The following is a 25,034-nucleotide window of genomic DNA, read 5'->3' as shown; positions in this document are numbered from 1 at the left end:
CCAACCAACCAAAACTCAAGTAGGCACTCAAATTTCAGTGAACAGAGTACCAAAACATGGCTATCCAAGACAGGGTCAAGCTGGCCTGGTGTCAGAGGCAGGCAGATTCTGAGTTCCAGGACTGACAGGGCCTGACACTGCTACACCGTGAGGCTCTGTCTCAAACAAACAAATGAGTCAGGATCCCAGGTAGCCCAGATAGCCCTCAGACTCCTGATTCTGATCCCCTACCTCCACTTCCCAAGTACTGTGATTATAGGCACGAACCACCATGCCTGGCCTAGGTCAGATTGCCTTTTGTGGGGCTCAGTAGAGAGGAATCCAGTTTAGAAGTGCCCGCCAGTCACACTGAGTGTTACCAAGGACGAGCATGTCCCCACAATGTCTGCAGCAGCAGACACAGGAAGACACAGCAGACACTGCAACTCTTCCCTCAAGCTTCCTTCCCTCTTATGTCCTGGAAGTTTGGACCACAGTTCCAGTGTCTCCTCCTGGTCTAGACTTCTAGTCCGGGGACCATCCCTATTCAGGCACATTCCTGAAGCCCTAGCAAAACACTGTGCAGCCACAATGTCCCACATGAAGTTGGCGGCTCCCTCAGTTACCTTTTAATGCTATAGTAGATACCATGACCAAGGCAACTTAGGAATGACAAAGTTTAATTTGGGGCTCACATTTCTAAAGGCTTAGAGTCCGTGACCAAAACGGCAGTGAACACAGCAGCAGGCAGGCAGCCAGGAATGGTACTGGGGTTGAGAGCTTACATCTGATTTACAAGCACGAGACACAGAGAGTGTGCTAGCAGGGAAACCTCAAAGCCCATGGCTAGTGACTGACACACCTCATCCAACGCCACACCTCCTGACCTTTCCCAGGTGGGTCCACTGAGGACCAAGAATTCACATATGAGCCTATGGAGGCTAATCTCATTCAAACCGCCTTGTGGCTATAGTGCTGTCTGCCTGTAGGCAACAGTGCCTGTCTTAGAGGTTGACCCCAATCCAATCTCAGTTGCCTGTAACTTGGGTGGGGGCCCCTTACCCTCGAAGTACCAGGTCAAGTCTGAAAAAAAAAGGGGGGCGGGAAGGTCAACTGGAAAAAAGAGTAAAGGGAGGGAGACATGGGGGTACGGCCAGGCATAGTGGTGTACACCCAGAACCCCAACACTCAGGAGGCTAGGGCAGGAGAAATCACCATGGGTTAGAGACTATGGCACTCTGGCTAGGCCCAGAAACACCATGTGACAGAGAACCCAGATACTGGGTACCTTGGTCTCCATCTTAACCCCTGCCACCCTCTCCTAACGAATCAGATCCTGATCTCTCTCTCTTAGTAAGCTTTTATTTACTGTTTGGAGACAGACAGTATCACCAAGGCTGGCCTTGAATTTGAACTCACAATCTTCCTGCCTCTGCACATACACTCCTATGTGCCGAGTGTGTACTACCTCACCCAGCTAAATTTTATTTTATTCTAGTGAGAACTGAGGGGGGAAATATATATTTATATATATACATACACACATACATACAGCTTAGGTTTAGAGTTAGGGATTGGGAGGATAGCAAAATTTCCTCTGAGATCACACCCTTTGGAACTTTCCAGTTTCTTAGAAATGAAAGAAGATATAGCTTTAGAAAAAGGAAATAGAAGTCTCCCCCAGGTTGTCCTTGAACTCATAATCCAGTGCTGAGATTATGAATATCCACCAACGAGTCTGGCTCTCAGAATAGTTTTTGAAGATAAAAGTTATCCTTGCACTTTCTCTTGGCCACATTGGAAAGCCCACAGTGATAAGAATCATCACGAAAGCAGGCAGACCAACGGTGTGGAGAACAAGTCTATTTCAACGGGGACCCGAGGATCAGAGTGCGAGAGTGGCAGGTTGGTGCTCTGTGTGCTGTACCAGGAACAAGGCAGCTTTCTCCTCTTCTGGAATCTTCTCTAGTAAATTTCGGGCAAAGGCCTGCTCCATCTGTGCAGGAGGAAGTGAGGAGCGGCCTCAGTGAGCACTGTAGGGACAGCCACCACCCTGCAGCCCCTTCCCTCAGGGAGTTATCTGAGACAAATCATCACAGAGCTCCATCCCGGGGCTGAACTTACCCGCACCGTGATAAGATTCTCTTGGGTATGGCTAGAGCTAGGACTCCTGTCCCAGAAATGCAGTGTTGCTTGGTACTTGGGTAGAGGTCCCTGGCCCTGGAAGTACTGGGCCAAATCTGAAAGAAAAAGGGTCAAGGATTGGAAGGAAGAAGGCAAGGCATGGCAGTAGGTCAGGCATGGTGGTGTGCGGCCAGGCACGCTGGTCAGGCTGAGGTTGGCAGAGTCACCACATTTGAGGCAGCCTGATCTACTTAGTGAGTTCCAGGACACCCAGAGTGGTATGAGGACTTGCCACAAAAGCAAAAACAAAAAAGATAGAGGGCCATGAGTGAAGTGACACTGCCTGGGGAGCCAAACGCAGAGAAAACTGGGATGGGGTAACTCCGGCACCCAGGGCACAGCAGAAACTGTGGTTTGGTGCTGCGAGGAACTAAGCTGTTCTCCCTGCTGCTGCAGGAAGAGGCAGCCCCTTCCTGCAGTTCACAGGAGCAGATGCTCCTGCTGAGAGGCTCGAAGTCCTCAGAAGCAGCAGCCCTGCCTACCAACCCCTTGGTTGCTTGCCTGCTCTCCCAATACTAGGACAGCACTCTGTCCTCAATGTTCCTCTCTCCACTCCTCCTCGCACATTTAGAGGCTGTGACTGGAATCTCGAGAGTGGACGGGAGAAGGAACAGTCCTAGAAGATGCTTACAATATGGCAGAGAGATGGGAGAGAGGGGCAAGTGTGGGTAAGGTGTCTTGGCTCTTCCACAGAGCTGTGTTTGCCAATGTCTGAGGAGTCACAGGGCTTAAAAATCCACGCAAACTAAACTGTACAAATTCACTTAACCACGCTGCTTCCCCAAGACGTATCACTTAAGAGCTCAACTCCAGCTGACCCTCATCTACCGTGGCCTTGGCTAGGGGAAGTCTGCAGAGTGGAACAATATGGCTACAGAACATGTGTATCACACAACGCAGGGGTCCCACGCAGTGAGGATGAGCTGCTGGGGAGGGTGGTGGGGAAACCCACCGGGCGCACAGGATAACGAGGAAGGGGAGGTCGAGCCGGGACACCCTTACCTCTACAGAAGTATGTGGTACTGAAGAGCTCCACACACTTATTGCTGGGCAGCAGATGAGGCCCAGGCCCAGGTGGGGCCTCGGGTGCGTTCCAGGAGATGGGGATGGGGCAGAGGCGCTGAACAAAGAGGCCTCTGGAATTGCTGGCCACCAGGATGCCTCTCTCGAGCTGATTCAGCAGGCTCTGGGTGGGCTCCAGTGGGTCAGGTCTGGGAAACACCACCTGCTGCACCATGCTGCTCTCCGGGTCTGAGGGCTCAGCCACAAGCCGACAGTCTAGGCTGTGCACCTGGATCTCATGCACCACGCGCCCGCCATAGATGAAGGTGAGCAGCAGCGAGTAGTCTGGGGACAGAAAGGTTCAGGAGGAGCCCTGAAGGCTGCTGGGAGGCCCTCTCCCCCAAGGCAGCCCAAGTAACAAGGCTTTAGAAAAGGGAAGCTCGTTTTGCTAATGGGAAAACTGAGGTCCAGAGCAGGAATCCAAGAAAGCACTGGGAGAGAGAGCAGGGCTGAGACAGCTCCTCCTTTCCTAACTAAAGGTTAGGGAAGGTTCCTTTCATCTGATAATGTGGCTCAGTGGTTGCCTACCATGCTTAAAGCCCAGGCAAGGTTCAATCAGCATAAACCCTTAGGACCCAGCATGCTAGCACATCTGTAATCCCAGGAAGACCAGGAATTCAAGGTCATCTTTAGCTACAGTGCTGTCAGTCTGCCGTCATGAGGCTGTCTTTAAAAAAAGGAAGAAGAGGGCTGGAGAGATGGCTCAGCGGTTTAGAGCACCCGACTGCTCTTCCAGAGGTCATGAGTTCAATTCCCAGCAACCACATGGTGGCTCACAACCATCTGTAAAGAGATCCGATGCCCTCTTCTGGAATACCTGAAGACAGCTATAGTGTACTTATATATAATAAATGAATAAATCTAAAAAAAAAAAAGGAAGAAGAGAAAAGAAAGGTGCCTTCCTTCTCCACATTGATGCTTTCCTCTCTTCCCCCATCACTTGGGAGTCATGCCCATTAGAACTTAATGCTCATGGCTGCAGTGTGTACAAGAAAACCTCACAGCCTGGACTTTTCTGGATGATAAAAGAAATAAATGTTTCAATGTGGCTGTTGGAAGAACAGAGTACTTAAGCTGTTTTCTGAGGGCGAAAAAGCTATATAAAGTATGGTCGGCTACACGGAGTGTTCAATTGGTACGAGTGGGGTTCTTCTAGGGTAGACAACACAGGCAAAGTCTGAGGAAGCAGACCCGAGAGGAAGGGAACAGGGAAGGGCCACACACCTGAGTTCGGAGGAAGCGGATTCTCCATGAACACTGGGTCCTCTTGAACGGTGGCTTCAGTTGTGCCAGCTCCTGGACAGGAAGCATAGGTACTGATCATTGAGGGTGGCACTGAAGAGACTGAGAGGAAATGTGCAACAGAGACACAGAGGTAGGGGAGACGGTGCCGTACCTTCCTCTAGCTCAGAGCTGCTGGTGCTGCCACAGCTGTCACTGCTGCCGCCACCGTTGCTGCCACCACCACAGACATTGCTGCCGCTGTCTGAGTGGCTTACAATCCCATTTTCCTACAGACAGAACATCTCTCGCTCGCACACCCTCCTGCTGATTATCCTATCCCGCTCTTTGATCTCCTCCCTACTCCCGTTCCCCCACACTCACACTGTCAAGGGCGCCTTGAAGGCAGGGATAAGTAAGTGTCTAAGTAAGTGTCTGAGTGGTGCCCTTCCTTACCTTACACTCTCCCCTCTCAGGTGACACAGAACTGATACTTCGCTTGAATGGCGATTTCTGGTTTCTTGGTTGGGCTGTGGAAATAAATGTTGCAGGTAGAAGAGAGTTAGGTCTTCTAAAAGACGGAGGGAGAAAAGTATCTGAAGCAGCAAAAAGCTGGGCAGGAAGAGAGTCCAGGAAGGGCTGTCAGTCCACAGAGGGTTCTTATCTCTATTCTTGTCAATTTGCCCGTCCGGGAGCGGCTGGCAAGAGAGCACTCACTGGGGAGGGTTCCTGCTGGCAGTATTCGATATACTTTGTAGGGTTCTGCAACATCCATCCGGCCTCTCTCGGGAACCTCCTCAAATTCGGAACTCTTGTTGAGGGCACAGCGTAGGCGAGTCTTCCAGACAGCAGGGTTTCCTATGTCCCCGTCTTTGTGCTTTTCCTTAAACAGTGCCCAGGCCTAGTCAGAGAGGAAATGAAGAAAGGAACGTATTGCAGACTCCAGATGTCCCTCCAAACGGCTGATTGCACAAGCATGTGCCCTGAGCAACCATACAGGAGTTGAAAGCAGAGAAGCCTATACTGGCTTTGTAGTCTGTTTTCTCGCTGACTTGAAGTCCTTAGCAGTTTTCGACCGCGGCTCTCCGAATGACATCGTTGGTTCTACTTCCTAGTATTGCCTTTATCCAAACCCCAACACACACAAAAGTGCTTCGGGAGGGACACACCATTGCAGGCACCATCCTTGGGACCGTGGCTTCAGGAACTCTCACCTTGAATATGGCAGCATCCTGGTCTTCTCGGAAGTCTTGCTTGCCTGCGTGCTTCCAGGGAATCCGGAACATGGTCTTGGCTGCGTCGTCCCAGCACACCCCTGGGAACTGCCCACTTTCCACCTGTTCCACTATCCAGTTCCGGAGCTTTCGGGTACAGCGTGCTTTGCCTGTGGCCATCCTAGGAAGAAGAGACAGGATCTATAAGAACTATTTTTAATTTCGAGACAGGATTTCACTATGTTATCCTGATTGGCCTGGGACTCACTATACACACCAAGCTGGACTTAAACTCAGAGACCTACCTGCTTCTGAAATGCTGGGATCAGGGATAAGTGACACCATGCCCAGGGAGAGCCAACAACTTGGGAAACTCCTGCTAACCTCTGACCACCAGGGCCAACTTCATGCAAAGGCCCTTCCCTGAAGACCCTTCCATGTTCTTTTCTCTCTAGCAGCATTCTCCGAGGTAGAAACTAATTCTTAAAATTTCTTTCTAAAATTCCAAGTTATCACACCTGAAAGGGAACCACGGACATTGGTCTTAGTAAGTCGAAGTGTTTCAGATGTGTTACTTGGGAGAATCCCCTCAATGACCTGTTCCTTGTATCAGACTGTTTAGATCCCAGGCATCTGCAGAGTGGACATTGGCAGTTAAGGCATCTATCTCCCCAGCCGACCAACCATCTCACTACCATTCCCCTGTTGCTAGTGGGGTAGGTGGGGCAGCTGGGGGCAAGGGTGGAGCTGAAGCAGAAGTGGGCAGGGCCAGAGGCAAGAAAAACAAAGGTTAACTGAGGCCCACAAAGGGCCTTCCTCAACAGTCTAGTTGGCAGCAGTCCCTCCCCCTCCTGCCCTGCCCACAGGCCCAGTATCAGTTTCTCACTCAGGCCAAACCTATTTTCAGATTCACCAGCCTGACTCTCCCTGTAGCCCAGGGCCCTGGGGAGCCCTCACCAGCCCCCTCTCAGTGCTTCCAGTTGGTCCCCCTGCAGAACTGCTCTTACCTGAGCGACCGAGGATGTACCAGGCTCTGCTTGTTCTAGGCTGTTTCTGATCTCTCCTCCCCTTTCTACAGTCCCCACCCTAAGTTTCAGTTCTCCTCCAGGGAGGTGCAGTTCCTAGAAATCACGTGGTCTGAGCTGCAGGGCAAGCGATCACCACCAGAGGGAAGCAGCATCCGAAGCTTTCGGCGACAGAGCCGCCCTGGGCCCGTGGCTCCGGTCAGACTCCTCCTTCCTCCCAGAACCACTCCCCGTGTCTGCTTCCCAGGAAGGCAGTCTCCAGATCTGACCCGGAGACTGATGTGTGCTCCCCACAGGGTCTGCTTGGTACACGTTAGGTGATCTCACTGAGCGGCCGAGGTACACGGAGTTTAAAGAGGTTGAACCCACGCCAGGTGGTTAGATGTGGAGAGTCTGTTGTTCATCTGTGGTGCTTCGTTTCTTCCTGGCCAGGGGTCCTGGGGTGATTGGACAGTAGGCTGAGGGGGCCCATCTCACAAGATTCTGTTCTTCTACCCCCTCCCTTCCCCTAATGCCCCTAGATGGTGAGGCCAGGAAGAAGGACCACCAAGAAGCCTAGGCCATAAGATGCCTCTTTATTGGTGCTGGAACTGCTGCTGAAGGCTGGGTTCAGGAAGGTCCATTAGGACCCGGCTCTCAGCTACTTTCTTCTGCGAGCAATACTCTGTCCCAAGGGCACCTCTTCTCTCAGCTTCTGCAAAAGACAGAGGATAATGATATTGGAAACCTGCAGTGGAGAAACAGGCTGTCACAGGTGACTTTTGGAAGGGCAGAGGAAAAGCCGGGGGGTGACAGTGCTACCTGTAACAACCGGGCCTGGTAAGCAGGAAGATCCTCTCCATCCATGGGTTGGGGCGTTAAATGTAGGTAGCGTGCAGTGGCTGTCTCCAGTTCCTCCACTTCATACAGGGTCGCTGGGTCCAGCGAGTGGGCATTGATGAGGCTCACAAGATACTCTTTGTAGTGTGCCCTGGGGAGATGAGGTATTTATTCTCCTGCTTAATATTAACCGCGTGAGCCTAACACCTTGTTCTCTCTTACTGTGCTATGCTGTATGCATCTACTCGCACTCAGGTCAGGGCGAGCATATGCAAGCAGGAGGACAACTTGAGGTGGTTTTCTCCGTTCACTACGTGGGGTTGGGGGACAGAACTCTGGTCTCATGCCTGGCCCCAAGTACCTTTACCAACAGACAGAGTTGTCTCACCAGCCCACACTGGGAGTTTGCTGTTTTGGGACAGTGTTTCTCTGAGTAAACGGCCTTGGCTGTCCTGGACACACTGGGATTCTTATATGAGGGAGACTATTATTAGCTCCCCTGCCTGCTGTACTCAATGCTGCCTGCCACTACCCGCCCATGGGATAGGCCAGGGACCCGTCCCTTCCTCCCTCCTACTTTGTGAAGGACCAGCTGGCCCCAGAGACCCCACCTTACTGCCTGGGCAGCCTAGCCCTCATCCCAACACCATGCTCCATGCACTGGTAGGCACTCACTGACACAGGCCGGCATAGCCAGGCGGAGTTTCCTTGCCACAAGCTTCATCCCTGAACCCACTGGGAACCTCCTTCTGTTCCATCACTCGGCAGCCACCTAAGAGGAAGAAGGGAAGGAAGGAGTGCATGTTGGGTGAGGGCTCTGAGCCCAGGAGATCCTGCTGGAGCAGGAGCAGTTACAGGAGCACTTGGGAGCCGGTTAGAGCAGCACAGTGACTGAGAAATGGGGTGAAGATCCCGAGGCTCTACTTTCTACCAAAGTGGCTTATGGTCCATAATCACGTGCATGCGTGCACCTGTCTGTCTATGCGCCTGCATGCATGTGTGTGTGTGTGCGTGTGCGTGTCTGTCTGTCTGTTTATGTAGTTTTGGCTGGCCCATCACATGCTCTTAAAACTGGTCTCCTGGTTGCTATTTAGCTCCTGCACAGCCAGCTTATTCTCTGGAGATCTCACCTCTGCCTAGAAGGTGAGCAGGGTGGGTTAGAACCTTACTCAGCATCTTTTGTTACCAGCACAGAACCTAAAACTGTAGCCTAAAACCTAAAACGACTGGCAGGCATCATTAATACTCAGAGTTAATTAATGAATCTTAACTATTAGAGAGCGTGCACAGACATTTAAGGGTCGAGCGTTTTAATGTCACGTCCTGCAGCACAGCTCAGCCGTTAGGTGGATATTCTCATTTCACGAGAAGAAACAAGCACGGAGGAGAGGTTAACGACCACACAAAAGGGCCGACAAATGACTCCAGACCCAAGCCTCCCCGACATCTTTACCCGTTACCATGGGGGCCCAGTCCACCATCCCCACTTTAGAGGTTTGTCTAACACTTACCTCCAGGGACTGCCCGTGTGCCGGCAGGAGGCTCTGTGTTAAACATGACATTATTGTCCTGGGGAGAAATAGAGACAGGGCATTGTTTCCCTCGATCCAGCCACTGTCCCATTTCCCAGCATTCGGTCTCTCCCACTCTTGCCCATCCTGTGCCCTGTCACCCAGCAATCTACACACCCAGCCAGGCTGGCCACCTCTGACCTGCAAAAGTTTCTGGAGCCGGGCAGCAGGCCAATCCCGTAGGTAGAAGAGGCAATCTCGAGGGTGGTGACCATGCAGGGACTTTTTCACCTTGCAGTTAGGGTCTGGACATTTCTGGTAAAAACCCAGATAGGAGAAGGAAGTTGGAAACTGTTGGGGTCCTGGACTCTCAAGAACCCCGGTGCAAGGGGGTGTGGGCAAGAGAGGAGAGGGAGAAAGAACAACTCTGGAGCAAGCAAAGTGGGGAGGAGGACAGAGATGCTTTCTATCCTACTGACCTCTCTCTCCATTCCCTGGCCCCCGCCCCTCAAGCCCCACGGCAGCCTCCCACACCTCCCTCCTTCCCTTGCTCTCTGAACTCACATTCTTGGCGTAAAAGGCATTGTAGCAGCCGCTGCAGAACTGGTGGCGACACTGTGTGCAGTGGAAGTGCATGCAGCCTCCTCGGGCCAGTGCGTATGAGAACTTGCATTTGGGGCAGTCTGGAAGGGCAGCAGCTCAGGGTGAGGGCAGCACCCCAACACCCACGCCCTCCGACTATGAGCAGAGGCTTACCTATGCCGTTTTCCTGAAGGTACATGGCCAGGCCTTGAGCCTGGTACTCTGGGTCATTGGTGCGTTTCCAGTTCTGGAAATCCTCACAGCTCCGCCCTCTGTGCTGCTCCTCCCACTGCCAGGAGGGAAGGGGGCTGTGATGGAAGCTCTGCCCCATGCCCTGTCGAAACTACTCACACCCAGTGGGCCCAGCTTGTTCACGTCACTGTTGCCCACCATCCACTTAGATCCTAAAACTGAGGGCCACTCTTTCTTCATGTCCCCACACTACTGCAGTCACCCACAAACCTTGGTTGTTCCCTTCCAAGCCTAACCTCTCTGTGCCTACTGCTACACCTCACTCCAGGTAACTGTGGAATGCTCCTTCCAGTACGGCCTGCTCACTCCACCCCACTCTCCACTTTCAAAGTAGGTATCAGGGAGCTTCCGACTGCTACTAGCATGCTGACCCTGAGGTCTGGGAGTAGGGCCACAGGTGTCATTCTGTTCTGTGACACAGACCCAAGGGTCCTGGTATCAGGCCAACCTTTTGGAAGACAAAGGATAGTGTCAAAATGAAAGCCAATACTGGCCTCAAGGTCTGCCTGCCGTCTGTGGCAGCTGGCTCCAACCATGTGCCTCAGGGATCTAGCTTCTCTCAGGTCAGCTTCTACTAACTCCTTGACAGAACTTTTGCCTGTATGCACGCTCCTCTCTTCCTCCATGTTTTTCTCCGAGCCTGACTCCCCACCTAGGAAGTTTTGCATTCTCATTTTCTCTCTCTCTCTCTCTCTCTCTCTCTCTCTCTCTCTCTCTCTCTGTGTGTGTGTGTGTGTGTGTGTGTGTGTGTGTGTTTATGTGTCTGTGTACGAGTGCCCCTGTGTATGCGTGTGTGCAGAGGCCAGGGTATAATGCCTTGGATCACCTCTTTTTGGGACCGGATATCTCACTGGCCTGGAACAGAAACAGGCTATGGTGACTGGCCAGCAGATCCAGTGGATTCACCTGTTAACCCCTCAGTGGTGGAATTACAAGTGGATTCCACCACAGTTGGCTTTAAACTTTTCTTTTCTTTTTTTTGTGGGGGCGTGGGGGAAAGGGCTTAAGACAGGGTTTCTCTGTGTAGCCCTGGCTGTCCTAGAACTCATTCTGTAGAACAAGCTGTCCTGGAACTCATAGAGATCCTCCTGCCTCTGCCTCCCAAGTACTAGGACTAAAGGCATGTGCCATCACTACCCAGATTAACTCTTTATTTTAAAAATTAATTAATTTTATCCAGGTAGTGGTGGTGCATGCTTTCAATCCTAGCACGTGGGAGGCAGAGGCAGGTAGATCTCAGAGTTCAAGGCCAGCCTGGTCTACAAAGTTCCAGGACAGACAAAAACCAAAAGCAATAACCAGACACCTAGTAGAAGCCACTTCTCTCCTTTTACTATGTGAGTCCTGGGAAAAGAACTCAGGGTGTCAGGTCTGGTGATAAAACCTCTACCCATACTCCTTGAGTTAGCTCACTGGCTCTAACCCAGCTTTCAAAACCTCATCTATTTAATGTGTATGGGTGTTTTGCCTGCATGTCTGTTCACCAAACACATGATCGTGCCCAAGACCAGAAGAGGATGTGAGATCCCCTGGAACTGGAGTTAAACCCAGACGTGAGATGCCATGTGCATGCTGGGAACTGAACCCAGGTCTTCCAGAAGAGCAGCCTCTTAATTCCCGACCCTCTCTCCAGCTCTGACCCAGTTTGTTTATTTGTGTAAAGTGGTTGTTCTGGGGACTACACTCAGGTCCTCGTGACTGCATCTAGCACTTTACTGACTGTGTCATCTCTCTAGATCTCCAGTCAGCTCTCGATGCTTAGAGAGCATGACCGCTTTGTCTGCCCATGTACTCCTTGAGACTAAGACAGTACCTGGCAACAGCTTAGTCAATACTTCTGAGAGGGCAAGTGTAACTCACCTGGCGCTTGCAGCGCACACAGAAGGTCTGGTGACACTGGGGACATGTCGCCTCCAGCTGTTCTCGTTCATATATGAAGCCGAAGGAACACTGTTAGTACAAAGACAAAAAAGCTATTCAAGACAGACCTGACCAGGTAACATCCCTGCCCTCAACGGTTGATTCGTTTGCCAGGCTTACCTGGGCACACCACAAGAACTTGGGGTCTCGCATGAGCACAGCCTCGGTTAGCTTCTTATGAAACAGAGCATATGCATCCGGCTCTAGGCTCTCTCTGAGCTGGGGACAAGATGCAGAGGTGGTAGATGGGTGGGAGCTGGTTCACAGCCCAGCCCACTTAAGCCATAGTGGCTGTACTACCTGGATGTCAAGGGTGGAGAAGTAACTGAGTAACTGCGCATCATCGGTGAGGTCAGGGCGGCCACAGGCAGGGCACACCATGTCTGTGATGTGCTTCTCCTTCAGGGCAATGGTGAAATGCTGGCGGAAACACTCAGGGCATATGGTGCACTCGCAGGAGATCAGGGCCTGCATCTACAGTGGGAGGGGGAGAGGGGGAAAGGGAGATCTGCTGTCAGCCCCGGGAAGGGTCAGTAATCTACAAGATACACAACAACCACATGGTTCAGGGATACACTGAAAAGCCAAGGTCTAGCTAAGTGGGGAAGAATAGCACACTCAAGCACTTAGAGGCCCCAGGCAGGTAAGATGGGTCTACAGACAGCTGGATGGACGGCAGCCAGCAATGGTGAGATCTAAAGAGAGGCAACGTGTGTCTTTAAAGGCATTTACGTTTACCCAAAAGCGAAAGGCAATTATGTGTATGTGCTATATGTTTGTACACACACACACACACACACACACACACACACACACACACACACACTATCCAAACCAAAACCCCGAAACCACATGCAGTCTGACTGAGAGAGGATGTATTTACCTGAAGAACTGTCACCTTTGACCTAGATTAAGTGGAGCCCGGAATATAATAAAGACCTATTTCTATCGCCTAGATATTGTGACATCCAAGATTACTATGCCGGGTATAAATTGTGCACGAAGGCATTTAACCCCCAGTGCGTTGCCATGTGACGGCACATGCCTGTAATCCTAGCCCTGGGTACACGGAGGCAGGAGGATCAGTTCATCCAAAATCACCTCCTACCAAACAGCTGTGATTTCAGTTCCAAGAGATTTGAAATCTTTTTGACCCCCATGGGCACCCATATACATGTGACACAAACCAATGCACAAACATGCAATAAAAAAAAAAAATTAAGAAGTTGCTACTCTCTATTGGTGTGGTTGCTGTGGTTATATTTTTCAAATAACATTTCCCTTTTTGGCAATACATGCTAAAATACTTATAGATAAAACCATGTGATGCTTGAGATCCACTTCGAATTAACCCTATGCACATACAGACAGCAGGCGCCGAGAGCAGAGGGTTTGTGAGCAGAGGGGAGCAGCAAGCTTAGTGTCTGAGTCTTTCATATTATTGCACGTTTGCTACAGATCATCTTTTAGCTTTTTTTGATTGGCAGAATCTTATTAGGTAGCTCTGAGTAGTCTAGAACTCTCCACGTAGAACAGAATGGCCTCAAACTCACAAGAGATCTGCTTGCCTCTCTGCCTCCTGCGAGCAAGGCTTAAAGCTGTGAGGCACACAGCTGGCAAAAGTGGGGTGCTTGGGAGGGGGCCGAGGTCTTTGGTCACTAGGACATGCCCTGAGAGTGCCTCGGCACCCCTTATCTTCCTTTCTTCCTGGCTCTGAGCTGACACATCCTACCTGATGCACCAACAAAGGCCCAAACAGCAAAACCAACTAAAACCTCAAAAACAGCACGCTGAAGTAAACCTTTTCTCTTCGTGAGCTGGCTAATACAACGTGTGAAGATTCAACATTTCCTAAATGGGGTGTTCCTGTTCCTCATCAGAAGGCTTCGGGAATGTAGGGACAAGAGTAGAAGACAAGGCCACCCAGGATGAGGTGGGTGCTCTCCAGGAAGGTGCACAAGCTAGGAAGAGGCTTACCCGGTTTCGGGGAAGGGCCCACCCGCACACAGCACATTCCTGGGCAAGCAGTCGGCGCAGAAAGGCCCGGTCCTGACTGTGCCTCACGGCCTCCACCACGTCCAACAACTCATAGTTCCTGGGTGTCTCCTGCAGCAGCGCTAACGCCAACTCTGCTCGACCCCAGCTGGGGAGTGTGTATACCGCCAGAAGGCGTCTGACCAGGCTCTGCAGTGTGAGTCAGGAGGAGACACAATGGCTGTCAGACTCCCAGGACCTTCTCCCTCCAATTTTCCCTTATTCCTTTAAGTGGGATGGTAGGCCCTGCCCACTCTCAGCACCTGTCTATCCAGGCCATCCCAGCAGGGAGTGGGTTCGGGGTCTCTGCCCCAGAGGCGCTGGTGGAAAGGCTCCAGGCGCTGTCGCTGTAACTCAGTTAGGGCCCGGGCCACATCACCCCCATGCTGGAACAATGCCTGCAGCGACCCTTCTTTAGGCTCAAAGCCCAGGGACTGGAGCTCCTGCACCTGCATTTCAGAGCGGTGAGAAAAACGTAAAGCAAGCCAGAGAGGCTCTGGTACTCTCCACCCATGCCACCCCCACAACACAATGGTACCTTCCTCCTCCTGGCCCTCACACACTCCTCTACAGCTTCATCAAGGTTGCCATGACGATCAAGCCAGGCTTTCCGGGCTTCCTGACAGGAAAAGGCACCGAGCTCTGGATCCCGTTGTCCAGCTAGCTCAGCCACCATCTCCAAGACGTAGGACAGCTCTGAACGCAACCACTGCAGGGGCACCTCAGTGCCCGAGTATTGTAGAGCCGAGAAGATCTCTTCTGGACTGGCACCTGCAGCTTCCCCTTCCTAAAGAACGGTTGCATCCGGACAATGGCAGAGGCACATCAGGAAGGGGGCTCACCCTCTGCCTGACCAGGAGTGGTTCAGCTAAGCAACGTTGATCATGTGACCGGGGTGCAGCATGCTAACTGCCCTTGGGCAGGCTTTCAACAGTGAAGCAGCTACAGCTAACATTCTGATAACAGAATGGCGGTTAACAATCTGCGGCATCTTCCTTGCCCTCAGCTCAGCCCCATCTCACCCCAGGCCCCGTCCTCACCTGGATCATGTTCACTAGCTGGAGACTTTCCTTCCGCATCTTATCTTGGCGCTGTTTCTCTGGATCTCCACAGGAAGCAGGCAGGGAGGAGCTGAGGTGTTGTGAGGACCCTGGCTGTGAGAGTCCCTTCTCCAAGGAGCTGGGATAGGGCTGTGCAGGGATGGGGCTGCGAGTCCGGTTACACATGGCACACACCCAGACAGGGCCTGAATTGCAGAAGGTACAATGGTCACAGTGCCACACCTGAGACTGGGCAGCGGAGAGCAAAGTATCCTCCTGCTGGAGAGGTAGAGAGAATTACCCTGTTGACTGTGTGACAGAGGTTCATGACAGTGACACAGAGAAATACTGGGGGGAAACTCAAAGAAGACAGAATGCAAATTTAGAAAATAATTTTGAGGTTAACAGGAGCCAATGAGGAGCGGGGAAGGCCAGGAGTGGGTTACCTTAAGGGGCTGTTGGTAAACACCAGCGTCATGGGAATCCACCACCAAGCTGGGAGGCTGGGCCAGCCGAGGTCGCTCACAGATGGCACAGAGCACGGCTGCTGCCTCATTCTCAAAGGTACAGCTCTGGCAGGCCCACTGATCCCGTGCAGGCTCGGGCTCTAGGACCCCAGTTCCTTGGGAACTCTCTCTTCCCCGCACCTTACAGCCTTTGGGCTGACTACAGGCTGCACAGAACACTGCCCAAGGCTCGTTTAATGTGGCACAGGTAGGACAGTGCCAGGGCAGACAAGCATTTGCAGGGTCAGGGGAAGAGAGAGAGCTATCTCCCATGGCCAGGGAGGAGGAGTGGGGCCGTGGTTGGGACGAGGCAGGTAAACTGTAATAGAAAAGCAGACGTGGCTGAAGAAGGTAGAAGTTAGTACCCGAGTTCCCTCACCCCAGCCTTTCCTATCACCTGGGTTATACATACGACCCTGGCCTCTGTGACTGCTGTTCTATCTGCATCCACTCTCATCCCCATATATGATTTAATATTTAAATGATGGATTATAGACAACTTCTTCCAGGAAGCGATCTCCTAACATCGTGCTAGATGTTTAAAATACTGACTGCAGTGATCTTTCAGCTGAGACTGTAGCCATCCACTGTCTCCCTGAGTATAACAATCTGTCTCGTTGTGACTGAGTGTTTACGTCTAGAATCTCCTTGAGGGCTGTTTTCTATAAAACACTCTTTAATAGAGAACCTGGCCTATAAGAGATACTCAAGTAATCTTCCATTTTCCTCTTAATTTCCCTCTTACCAAGAAGAGGAAGAAGCCTCTCACCTAGAGCTTAGGTTGGTGGTCTGGTGGGCCCCGGGTAGGGTGTGGCGAAGGTGATGCGCACGGGACGGATGCCCATGGAACAAAAGGTCACAAGCTGGGCATGAAGCTTGGTTACAGGCTGGACAGTGCAGTGTGCCTGGGGCAGAACCACAGAGAAAGCAGGGACCAGGAGTATGGCCTGGAAAAAAAGACATCAAAAGAGTAAAACTTAACAGGCATACCACTCCAGCCAAGACATGGAGTCCTTGTGTGCCTATCAACAGGTGAGTGGAGATGTTTACACACATAAGTAACTTTTCTTTCTTTTTTTTTTTCTTTTCTTTTTTTCGGAGCTGGGGACCGAACCCAGGGCCTTGCGCTTGCTAGGCAAGCACTCTACCACTGAGCTAAATCCCCAACCCATAAGTAACTTTTCTAATCACAGACATGCTGAGGTACTAGTTACAAGGAAAAAAAAACCTTGTTATGTAAAGGATAATGGATGAAACTGGAGGATACCATATTGAGCAAAACAAGTCAGACACAGAAAGAGAAGCATCACCTTTATTCCCGCCTCACCACCAGGTAGCTCTGGCCTGGTCTGCAACTCACTGTGGCCTCAAACTCACAGAGATCCACCTGCCTCTGCCTCTCCAGTACTATGACTAAAGGTGTGAGCTACCTACCAGGTCTGGCCTCTCTCTCTCTCTCTCTCTCTCTCTCTCTCTCTCTTTACTTTTAAATTTTTTGTGTAGCATATGTGTCATAGCATTCAAACAAGGGCCAGATCCTTAAAACTGGAGTTAGGAATGGCTGTGAACTACCAAGTGGATGCTGGGACTTGAACTTAAGTCCTGTGTAAGAGCCAGAGGGGCTCTGAACCACTGAGCCATCTCTCCAACCCCTTCTTAAACAGATTGCTCAGCTGGAGAGACGGCTCAGTGGTTAAGATCAAGCACCGCTCTTGCAGTGTCATTCCCGGTACTCCTGTTGGGCAGTTCATACAGTCTGTAACCCCAGCCCTGGGGGAATCGGTTGCTTCTGGCTTCCATGGGCACCTGTGCCTACACGCACATATCCACCCGCCCACTTCCCACAACTAAAAATAATATTAAAAAAAAGAAAAGACCAAGTTACACTTAAATCTGTTATGGGTTAGGGCAAGTCACAAAACTATTCTTTACAACATCTGGATCCATGGTGGTGGGCAGGAGGCGGGGCTTTAATCTCTTGAAATAAAAGACAAATGAAAGGGCTGGAGAGATGGCTCAGTGGTTAAGAGCACTGGCTGCTCCACCGGAGGTCCTGAGTTCAATTCCCAGCAACCACATGGTGGCTCACAACCATCTGTAATGGGATCTGATGCTCTCTTCTGGTGTGCCTGAAGACAGCCACACTGTACTCATATATAATAAATTAATTAATAAAAAAAAACAAATACAAGAGAACAAAAGGAAATCCTAAATCTGCATCAACTCAGTCTAATATTTTCTCCCACAAAGGACCATATAATACCTGGGGCAGAGGGGAGGGGGCCAGGAACAATCTCTCTCAAAAGGGGGTGAAACTCTGAAAGCTGCAGCATCTGAGAAGGAAAGCAGAGAATGTGCAAGTTGGGGGGCACAGAACCCCATAAACTCGGTTCCCTTGGTTTAACAACACCCTTTCTGCCATCCTTACGTCATCTTCAACGCTGTCTCTTAGTAGCTGGTCCAGTGCGTTCTGTCTTGGATGAGTATTCTGCAAAGAAGATTCAAAGAATTCCCACCTTGAACCAAGTTCTCCTCGTAAGCCCCATCCCCTAACATTCCAGAGGGAGAAAGTGTAGCAGAAGCTTCCTTCCAAACTGCTGCAGCAACAGAATTCCCCAGCATGGGGGGATTCAAAGTGGCTTGCATTAGGTGGCGCTCCCAGTATGGCGCTTAAGACCTTAGGATCACAAGGCCATCTCACCTGCAACAGCAAATTGAGCTCCGTGCGAAGCAGTAGTACTTCTAGTGTGACTATGGCAACCTGGTATTCATCTGGTTCCTCCTGCCCTCCGGGGAAACTCAATCCATCTGGGCGCTCCTCGGTATAGCCATACAACCGTAGCACATCCCGGCCACCCTGGCACACATTCAGGATCGGGTCACCATCTAACAGATCTCCTAGGCAATAGAGCTGGTCCCCCACTCAGCGTGCCCTCAAGCCCTTCTGGTCAACCCCAAGCATAGGTCTAATCCCCTTCTCCGATAAGGCCCAAGGGTTTCACCTGCACAGCATCCACCGTGCTGCGAAAGACAGGGTTATTAAACTTCACTGAGCGCCAATACCGGGGCCGCTGTGGGCTGAGGAGGTTTCGACCATACTTTTCCAGGATGTTCAGGGCCGTGGATAGAGTGTTGAGGTAGTTTCGAGGCTGGGAACATTCAGAAAAGCAGAGTTGTGAGCCTAGCCCACCTGGCCTCTGAGCCTAGGTCCCCTTCCATGGCGCGCCGGGCGGGCTTGGCCTCACCTCCCCATGAGCGTTGCAGCGGACCAGGCGTCCGGCATCCAGCTGCCGGTAGCGGGAGGAGAGTGGCAGAGAGGTGGCCAGAAGCGGCGTGAGCTGCTCCAGGGGAAATACCTGCGCAGAATCCCACCTCAGGGCGCTCGCCAGCTCCTCGCGGGCCGCTAGGAAGGCTCGCTCCTCGTCTCCTGGCATCCTGAGACCGGAGACAGGCTCAGCTTCGCTGTCCTCAAGGGGCGGGCGCAGGTGCGCGCAGCGCCACAACAGCCCGGGGTCACTCAAGCCACCGCCCCGCTACAAACCCAGCCACGGCCAGGGTTACCGGGAACAGGAAGTCCTGGCAGAGAGGGCGGGACTGTGGACCACTTTGGAGGAAAAGGCGGGTTCAGAGTGACGGAAAAGCTATGATCAGGAAGAGCGGCCAGGTCGCCGCCAATAAGGAAACCGGGGTCCCGGCTCCTCCCATAATGCGACAGAACCTTTTTCCTCCGAGTCAGTCTCTCTTCTTCGCTTTCCCTTGATTATCCCGCCCCTTCCGGAGGGACCCACCTCCCACGCGAGGGGTTAATTTTGCCCAAAACTTGCCTATCTTTATTTTCACAATGTTGGTTCTGTTCCAGTCCCCAGCGGGGAAACCCCAACTTATCGGGGTATAACTCTGGCCGCCCTTAGCCCGGCTCAGGCGGGCTCCGCCTTCCTCTAGTCTGTCCAGAAGGGAAGGCAGTCCCGCTCCACCTTCTCCCTTCCATCCCGCCAGGCTTTCCTTCTTCCTATCCTTACTACTGTCCGATCCTACTCGGTCCCCTCCTCAAAGTCTAACCTCATGGAACCCCACCTCTGGGTACCCTCTTTCCTATTGTCCCACCCTCTTTCAGTCCAGTACTTCCCCAGGACGGTCCTTATAAGCTCCGCCCTTCTCGAGAGGAAGCCTGTGTTTGAGTCTCCGCAGTCCCATGCTTTCCTAGCCCCTCCCTTGGACAACCCCTGGTGATCAAAGCCAACACCGCCCTTCCTAGTGGCAACTGGCTGGGAATGGCTGAAGGGGTACTACTCACTGTTGGTGGCCTGCCAGGAGGAGGGGAAAGAAGGGAGGGGGCGTGGCTGAGGGGGGTGGGTCTGGGCCTGGAGAGTGAAAGCGAAAGCTGGGGCTGCTATCCCAGATTCGAGAGCTGGCAAGTGGGGAAGCATGGCCAAGCCTTGTGGGGTTCGCTTGAGTGGAGAAGCCCGTAAACAGGTAAATGGGAACCGAAGCTAGGAAGGGGTAAGGAGTCCTAACGGAGATAGAGCTTGGTGCTCCTGGCACCAAGGCCTTGCGAGCAAACTCCTCCGGCCTCTCTTTCTTTAGAGCTTTCTTTCACTTCTGCTCAGGGATTGCCAGTGCTGTGTCCTCTGACCAATCCGTGCACTGAACAGGGTCCTCTAGTGAAAACTAGCTTTGTGGGACAGGTTTGAGTTACAGTTGGAGGGCACCCAGGTTGGGAGTGGGCCCTCATTCTTTACAACCTAAACCCCTAACCTGCTACTGCTGTCTGTGCAGGTGGATGCCTTCAGACAAAATCTTTTCCAGGAGGTAAGTCTCTGAATTCAAGCGATTTAATCCAGAGTCTTAGCGTAGTACTCGAGGGCCACAGTCTGTGAGTAACCCACCAGTTCACCCTAATTTTGGTGTCTCTGAACCTTCACTCTTACTCAAGGTGAACTGGAATGATTTGTTTCTACTTGTAATCTGATCACTCTTAGAAGCCACTCCCCCACCCTCCATGGATGGGGAGATAAAGATGGCGCCCAAAGGGAAAACCCCATAACCCTACTTCTGCCCTCCATGAGATTGGGCAAGTCCCTTTATTTCTAGGGCTATGGTTTCCTCAGACGTGAGTCTGGGACTCAGTGATTTCCAAGGGTCAACTTCTCATACATCTCATCAGACATCTTGCATGATTTTTTTTTTTGTAATGCAACTTGCAGGCTGAGGACTTCCTTTGCACTTTCTTGCCACGGAAAATCATATCCCTGAGTCAGCTCTTGCAAGTGAGTAGTATAGACCCTCTGCTCCATCTCCTGTCACCTCTCATCACCCAAATGACATGGGTATCAGCATGCTGGGAACTTAGTGAGCCTGGTATAAAGTTTGAACCTGGGTCGGGGGCACAGATGGACTGTGGCTGGTGAAGGGAGGAGGCCGGGCAGTGTCTAAGAGTAAATTCTACAGGAGGATTCCCTCAATGTGGCTGACCTCTCCTCCCTCCGGGCTCCTCTGGACATCCCTATCCCAGATCCCCCACCCAAGGATGATGAGGTAAGGCATTCAGTGTGCAGAGCCTGAACTATAAGCCAGTGGTAAGGGTACCACTGTAGCCTCCGTTCTAAATCTGCCTCCCCATTTTGCCTTAGATGGAAACCGAGCAGGAGAAGAAAGAAGGTAATGGAGACCTGGGTAACCCACCAGGAGGGAGACTGGCGCTGGGATATGGGTAACAAAAAGACCCCATCCCCATCTTTTTCTTAGTCCCTAAGTGTGGCTTCCTCCCTGGGAATGAGAAGCTTCTGGCCCTGCTTGCCTTGGTTAAGCCAGAAGTCTGGACTCTCAAAGAGAAGTGCATTCTGGTAAGCCTGGGACCTAGAGGAGGTGGGGAAGAAATGCACAGCAAAGCTCTGGTCCAGTCAGAGATGCAGGCCTTTAACCCAGAAGTAAGAAAACTGGCTTTCGTGTCTTGGATTTATGTGCATACTTTTGAATCGTATGTATGTGTGTTTGTGTGCATCCAGGCATGTGCAGGTATGTTTTCCATTGCATGTATCTGCAAAGGCCAGAGGTGAACATCAGGTTTGGGGGAGGGGCAGGGGGGAGCACTGTCTGATTGAACCTGTGGCTTGCTGTTTTGGCTATACTAGATATCCAGGGAGCCTCCTAGAGCTGCCCCCAAGTGGGTTACAGTCCACTCCACTATGCCCACTATGCTAGGAACTGGAATTCAAGTCCTCATGTATGCGTGTATGCACAGCAAGCCTTTTTACCCACTGTCTTCTCCCTTTGGGTTTAGATAGCCTTTGTTCTTGTTTTTTTGTTTGACCTCTGTGTGGTATCACAATGATACCTCTAAATTAGAACCACTTCTGTAACCTCAACCAGTCATATTAGGTACACAGTGTAAGTGATGTTGGTTTCTTTTTTCATTTTATTTTATTTATTTTAAGACTTATTTTATGTATTTGAGTACCCTGTAGCTGTCTTCAGACACACCAGAAGAGGGCATCACATTACAGATGGTTGTGAGTCACCATGTGGTTTCTGGGATTTGAACTCAGGACCTCTGGAAGAGCAGTCAGTGCTCTTAACCGCTGAGCCATCTCTCCAGCCCAACTGGCTGCTTTTTTTTAGAGGACCCACTTTTGATTCCCAGCACCCACATAGTGGCTCACAGCCATCTGTGACTCTAGCTCCCAGGGAATCCAACACCTTTTTCTGGCCCATGTGGGGACAAGGCACGTAGACATACCTACAGACAAAAAACAACAAGTAGATATTATAATAAAAAATACAAATGTAAAATAAAGCAATAAAAAGAAATTATTAGCGTATTAGGAATCTAGTCGTTTGTTGAGTGAGTGCTCCTTTGAACATAGGTAATCACATGGATCCAGCACCTGATCCCCAAGATTGAGGACGGAAATGATTTTGGGGTGGCAATTCAGGTAAGAACTGGTGACTGGAGACAGACTGGGAAGAGACTTGAGAGGGAGGGAGGGAAACAAGGCGATAACCAGGAGGTAGGAGAAAGAAACCACAAAGGGGAGATGAAGTATTGTCTTTGCTTCTCACGTCACTGCAGGAGAAGGTGCTGGAGAGAGTGAATGCTGTCAAGACCAAAGTGGAAGCCTTCCAGACAGCCATCTCCAAGTGAGAGCAGCTGCAGGAACACGGGGACCCTGCAGGGCACCCCCTTAGGGTTCTCCAATCGAGGCCGTTCTTTCAGAATGATGGGAGACGGGTGTGGCTGTCTGTTTCCATTCACTCACACATTCCTTATTTCTCACAGGTATTTCTCAGAGCGTGGGGATGCTGTAGCCAAGGCCTCCAAGGACACCCATGTAGTGAGTGCACAATCCACCAGCCCCTTAGTTGAGGCTGCCCAGGGGTGGAATGGAGGTGGGGAGAAAGGTCCTGGTCCTGCTTTTTTACTTCTAGAGTGTGGAAAATACTATTCCAAACAATATCCCTGACCCTTTTCTTTTCTTCCTTTCTTTCTTTTTCTTTCTTTCTTTCTTTCTTTTAGAGATTTATTACACACACACACACACACACACACACACACACACACACAGAGTAGCGGTCTTCAGACACACCAGAAGAGGGCATCAGATCTCATCACAGATGGTTGTGAGCCACCATGTGGTTTCTGGGATTTGAACTCAGGACCTCTGCAAGAGCAGTCAGCGCTCTTAACCACTGAGCCATCTCTCCAGCCCCCCTGACCCTTTTCTTAATTCTGTGGGTGTTGGTGCTAAGATGGGGCTAATCTTCCAGTTTATTATCTCTTTTTCTGTGTGAGAAAACAAAGCCCTGACCTCCCCGGTGCTGACTATTTGCCTCCTCCGTCCCAGATGGATTACCGGGCCTTGGTGCACGAGCGAGATGAAGCAGCCTATGGGGCGCTTAGGGCCATGGTGCTGGACCTGAGAGCCTTCTATGTGAGTATGGAGTGAGCTTCTGAGGGGAGTGGATGGAGGAGAGGGTGTAGGAAGCCAAGAACTGAACTCTATTCTCTCGGCCTCCTCCAGGCTGAGCTTCATCACATCATCAGCAGCAACCTAGAGAAAATTGTCAACCCAAAGGGTGAAGAAAAGCCATCTATGTACTGAGCAAAGGATTAGAAGGAAAATAAATGATTTATACTTTATGTATATTACCTCTGTCGTTCATTGAGAGAGCATTTATCGAGGGCCTCCATTGTCTCCATGGTAATGAATACGGTGATGAACGTGGGAGAGGGTTGGCTGGAGGGATGGCTCAGCAGTTAAGAGCACTGGCTGTTCTTCCAGAGGGACCCAGGCTCCAATTCCCAGCACCCAGAAGATGACTAATAACTCTGTAACTCCAGTTCCAGGGGATCTGGACACCCTCTTCTGACCTCTACAGACACCAGATATGCACATATGATGTCCACGCAAATGTGCAAGCAAAACACTCATCACATAAAGCAAAAACAAAAAAAAGTTGAAAGATTAAGTGGGGGAGGGTTCTAGGAAGTCGAGGATGGGCTTGAGGCCCATTGTGTTTTTCACAGATCATTCTAAAGAATGGGGTAGGGGCTGGAGAAATGGCTCAGTGGTTAAAAACACTGACTGCTCATCCTAAGGTCCTGAGTTCAAATCCCAGCAACCACATGGTGGCTCACAACCAACTGTAATGAGATCTGATGCCCTCTTCTGCTGTGTCTGAAGACAGCTACAGTGTACTTATAAATAAATAAATATTTTTAAAAAGTGGGGGAGCTCTTTCTTGACTCCATCTTCATGGTTGCAGCAGCGGCGTCCGCGGTAGCCAACATGCAGCTCTTTGTCCGCGCCCAGGAACTACACACCCTCGAGGTGACCGGCCAGGACATCACCTGGCCTCAAAGCTCATGTGGCCTCACTGGAAGGCATTACCCCCCAAGATCAAGTTGTGCTTCTGGCAGGCTCGCCGCTGGAGGATGAGGCCACCCTAGGCCAGTGTGGTGCAGAGGCCCTGACCACTCTGGAGGTAACTGGCCGCATGCTGGGAGGTAAAGTTCATGGTTCTCTGGCTCGTGCTGGCAAAGTGAGAGGTCGACTCCCAAGGTGGCCAAACAGGAAAAGAAGAGGAGGAGGAGGAGAAGGAGGAGGAGACTGGTCGGGCCAAGAGGCGAATGCAGTACAACCTATGCTTTGTCAAGGTGGTGCCCACCTTTGGCAAGAAGAAGGGCCCCAATGCTAATTCCTTTTTCTTTCTTTCTTTTTTTTTTTTTTTTCGGAGCTGGGGACCGAACCCAGGGCCTTGCGCTTGCTAGGCAAGCGCTCTACCACTGAGCTAAATCCCTAACCCTGCTAATTCCTAAGTCCTGTTGTGATCCTGCCACACTAATAAAGCCACTTTGCCCAGAAAAAAAAAAGGGGGGGGGTTTAGAGCAGGCCAGGGTAATGCACACCTCAGCTCTCAGAGCCAGTAGTACCAAGAAGGTTTTCTGAGTTCAGGGCTCCCTTGGTTTACATAGCCAGTTGGAGGCCAGCCAGGGCAGCCAGGGCTCTTAAAAATAAACAAAAAAACAAAAATGAACAGGGTAAAAGTTTGCATGCCTTGTCAACCATGCAGGTAACCTATATTTTAGAATATGCCAAAGGGTAGTTTAATCTGGCTTCACGGTAGAGGCTTTGGGGCAATGCTCTTGTAGGGGGAGTTGGGCTTTGTGGCTATGGAATGGGGATGC

The 25,034-nt window shown here is 51.2% G+C and overlaps 3 protein-coding genes across 10 annotated transcripts; 1 reads left to right on the top strand and 2 right to left on the bottom strand.

The window, feature by feature from the left end:
- Positions 1-642: 642 nt before the first annotated feature.
- Irf9 (interferon regulatory factor 9) lies at positions 643-7,102 on the bottom strand. Of its 6 annotated transcripts, none has more exons than XM_039093300.2 (10): positions 6,668-7,102; positions 6,179-6,293; positions 5,661-5,841; positions 5,164-5,347; positions 4,903-4,976; positions 4,622-4,736; positions 4,450-4,521; positions 3,166-3,510; positions 2,104-2,219; positions 643-1,975 (listed from the first exon to the last, which is right to left on the bottom strand). In XM_039093300.2, exons 3-10 carry the CDS (start codon positions 5,838-5,840, stop codon positions 1,865-1,867), a joined length of 1,197 nt encoding a protein of 398 aa, XP_038949228.1. In that variant the 5' UTR covers position 5,841; positions 6,179-6,293; positions 6,668-7,102; the 3' UTR covers positions 643-1,864.
- Positions 7,103-7,238: 136 nt separating this feature from the next.
- Rnf31 (ring finger protein 31) lies at positions 7,239-19,074 on the bottom strand. Of its 2 annotated transcripts, none has more exons than NM_001108868.1 (21): positions 18,595-18,901; positions 18,352-18,498; positions 18,051-18,206; positions 17,778-17,837; positions 17,613-17,682; positions 16,119-16,296; positions 15,290-15,668; positions 14,844-15,122; positions 14,342-14,590; positions 14,067-14,252; positions 13,747-13,953; positions 12,070-12,243; positions 11,890-11,988; positions 11,710-11,799; positions 9,772-9,886; positions 9,580-9,698; positions 9,217-9,330; positions 9,016-9,073; positions 8,180-8,276; positions 7,487-7,655; positions 7,239-7,379 (listed from the first exon to the last, which is right to left on the bottom strand). In NM_001108868.1, the coding sequence occupies exons 1-21, from the start codon at positions 18,781-18,783 to the stop codon at positions 7,326-7,328; spliced, it is 3,189 nt and encodes a 1,062-aa protein (NP_001102338.2). In that variant the 5' UTR covers positions 18,784-18,901; the 3' UTR covers positions 7,239-7,325. The 2 variants fall into 2 exon arrangements, with proteins under 2 accessions (NP_001102338.2, XP_006252062.1); XM_006252000.5 differs by having other exon boundaries at positions 7,242-7,379; positions 14,844-15,119; positions 18,595-19,074.
- A 394-nt stretch (positions 19,075-19,468) lies between these two features.
- Psme2 (proteasome activator subunit 2) lies at positions 19,469-24,072 on the top strand. 2 transcript variants are annotated; one of them, XM_063274188.1, is made up of 11 exons: positions 19,469-19,632; positions 20,126-20,158; positions 20,554-20,616; positions 20,798-20,884; positions 20,980-21,007; positions 21,095-21,192; positions 22,213-22,281; positions 22,419-22,486; positions 22,626-22,680; positions 23,191-23,277; positions 23,368-23,486. In XM_063274188.1, the coding sequence occupies exons 1-11, from the start codon at positions 19,621-19,623 to the stop codon at positions 23,446-23,448; spliced, it is 681 nt and encodes a 226-aa protein (XP_063130258.1). In that variant the 5' UTR covers positions 19,469-19,620; the 3' UTR covers positions 23,449-23,486. The 2 variants fall into 2 exon arrangements, with proteins under 2 accessions (XP_063130258.1, NP_058953.1); NM_017257.2 differs by lacking the exon at positions 19,469-19,632 and adding an exon at positions 19,773-19,822 and having other exon boundaries at positions 23,368-24,072.
- The last annotated feature ends 962 nt before the right edge of the window (positions 24,073-25,034 follow it).

This window comes from Rattus norvegicus, chromosome 15 (assembly GCF_036323735.1).
Source record: "Rattus norvegicus strain BN/NHsdMcwi chromosome 15, GRCr8, whole genome shotgun sequence".
Lineage (NCBI taxonomy): Eukaryota > Metazoa > Chordata > Mammalia > Rodentia > Muridae > Rattus > Rattus norvegicus.
This window is presented reverse-complemented; position numbering and strand designations above follow the sequence as displayed.

Excerpts from the sequence above, each read along its gene's own strand:
- Irf9 (XM_008770679.3), bottom strand. The coding sequence starts at position 6,121 with ATGCTGCTAGAGAGAAAAGAACATGGAAGGGTCTTCAGGGAAGGGCCT. Across the intron at positions 4,977-5,163 it reads GCCAGCAGGAACCCTCCCCA|CCCAACCAAGAAACCAGAAA; the intron begins GTGAGTGCTCTC and ends TTATTTCCACAG. Across the intron at positions 4,522-4,621 it reads CAGCTCTGAGCTAGAGGAAG|GAGCTGGCACAACTGAAGCC; the intron begins GTACGGCACCGT and ends CTTCCTGTCCAG.
- Rnf31 (NM_001108868.1), bottom strand. The coding sequence starts at position 18,783 with ATGCCAGGAGACGAGGAGCGAGCCTTCCTAGCGGCCCGCGAGGAGCTG. Across the intron at positions 14,591-14,843 it reads AGCTAGTGAACATGATCCAG|GAAGGGGAAGCTGCAGGTGC; the intron begins GTGAGGACGGGG and ends ACCGTTCTTTAG. Across the intron at positions 12,244-13,746 it reads GGGCCCTTCCCCGAAACCGG|ATGCAGGCCCTGATCTCCTG; the intron begins GTAAGCCTCTTC and ends CTCCCACTGTAG.
- Psme2 (NM_017257.2), top strand. The coding sequence starts at position 19,775 with ATGGCCAAGCCTTGTGGGGTTCGCTTGAGTGGAGAAGCCCGTAAACAG. Across the intron at positions 20,617-20,797 it reads CCCTGAGTCAGCTCTTGCAA|GAGGATTCCCTCAATGTGGC; the intron begins GTGAGTAGTATA and ends TAAATTCTACAG. Across the intron at positions 22,282-22,418 it reads ATTTTGGGGTGGCAATTCAG|GAGAAGGTGCTGGAGAGAGT; the intron begins GTAAGAACTGGT and ends ACGTCACTGCAG.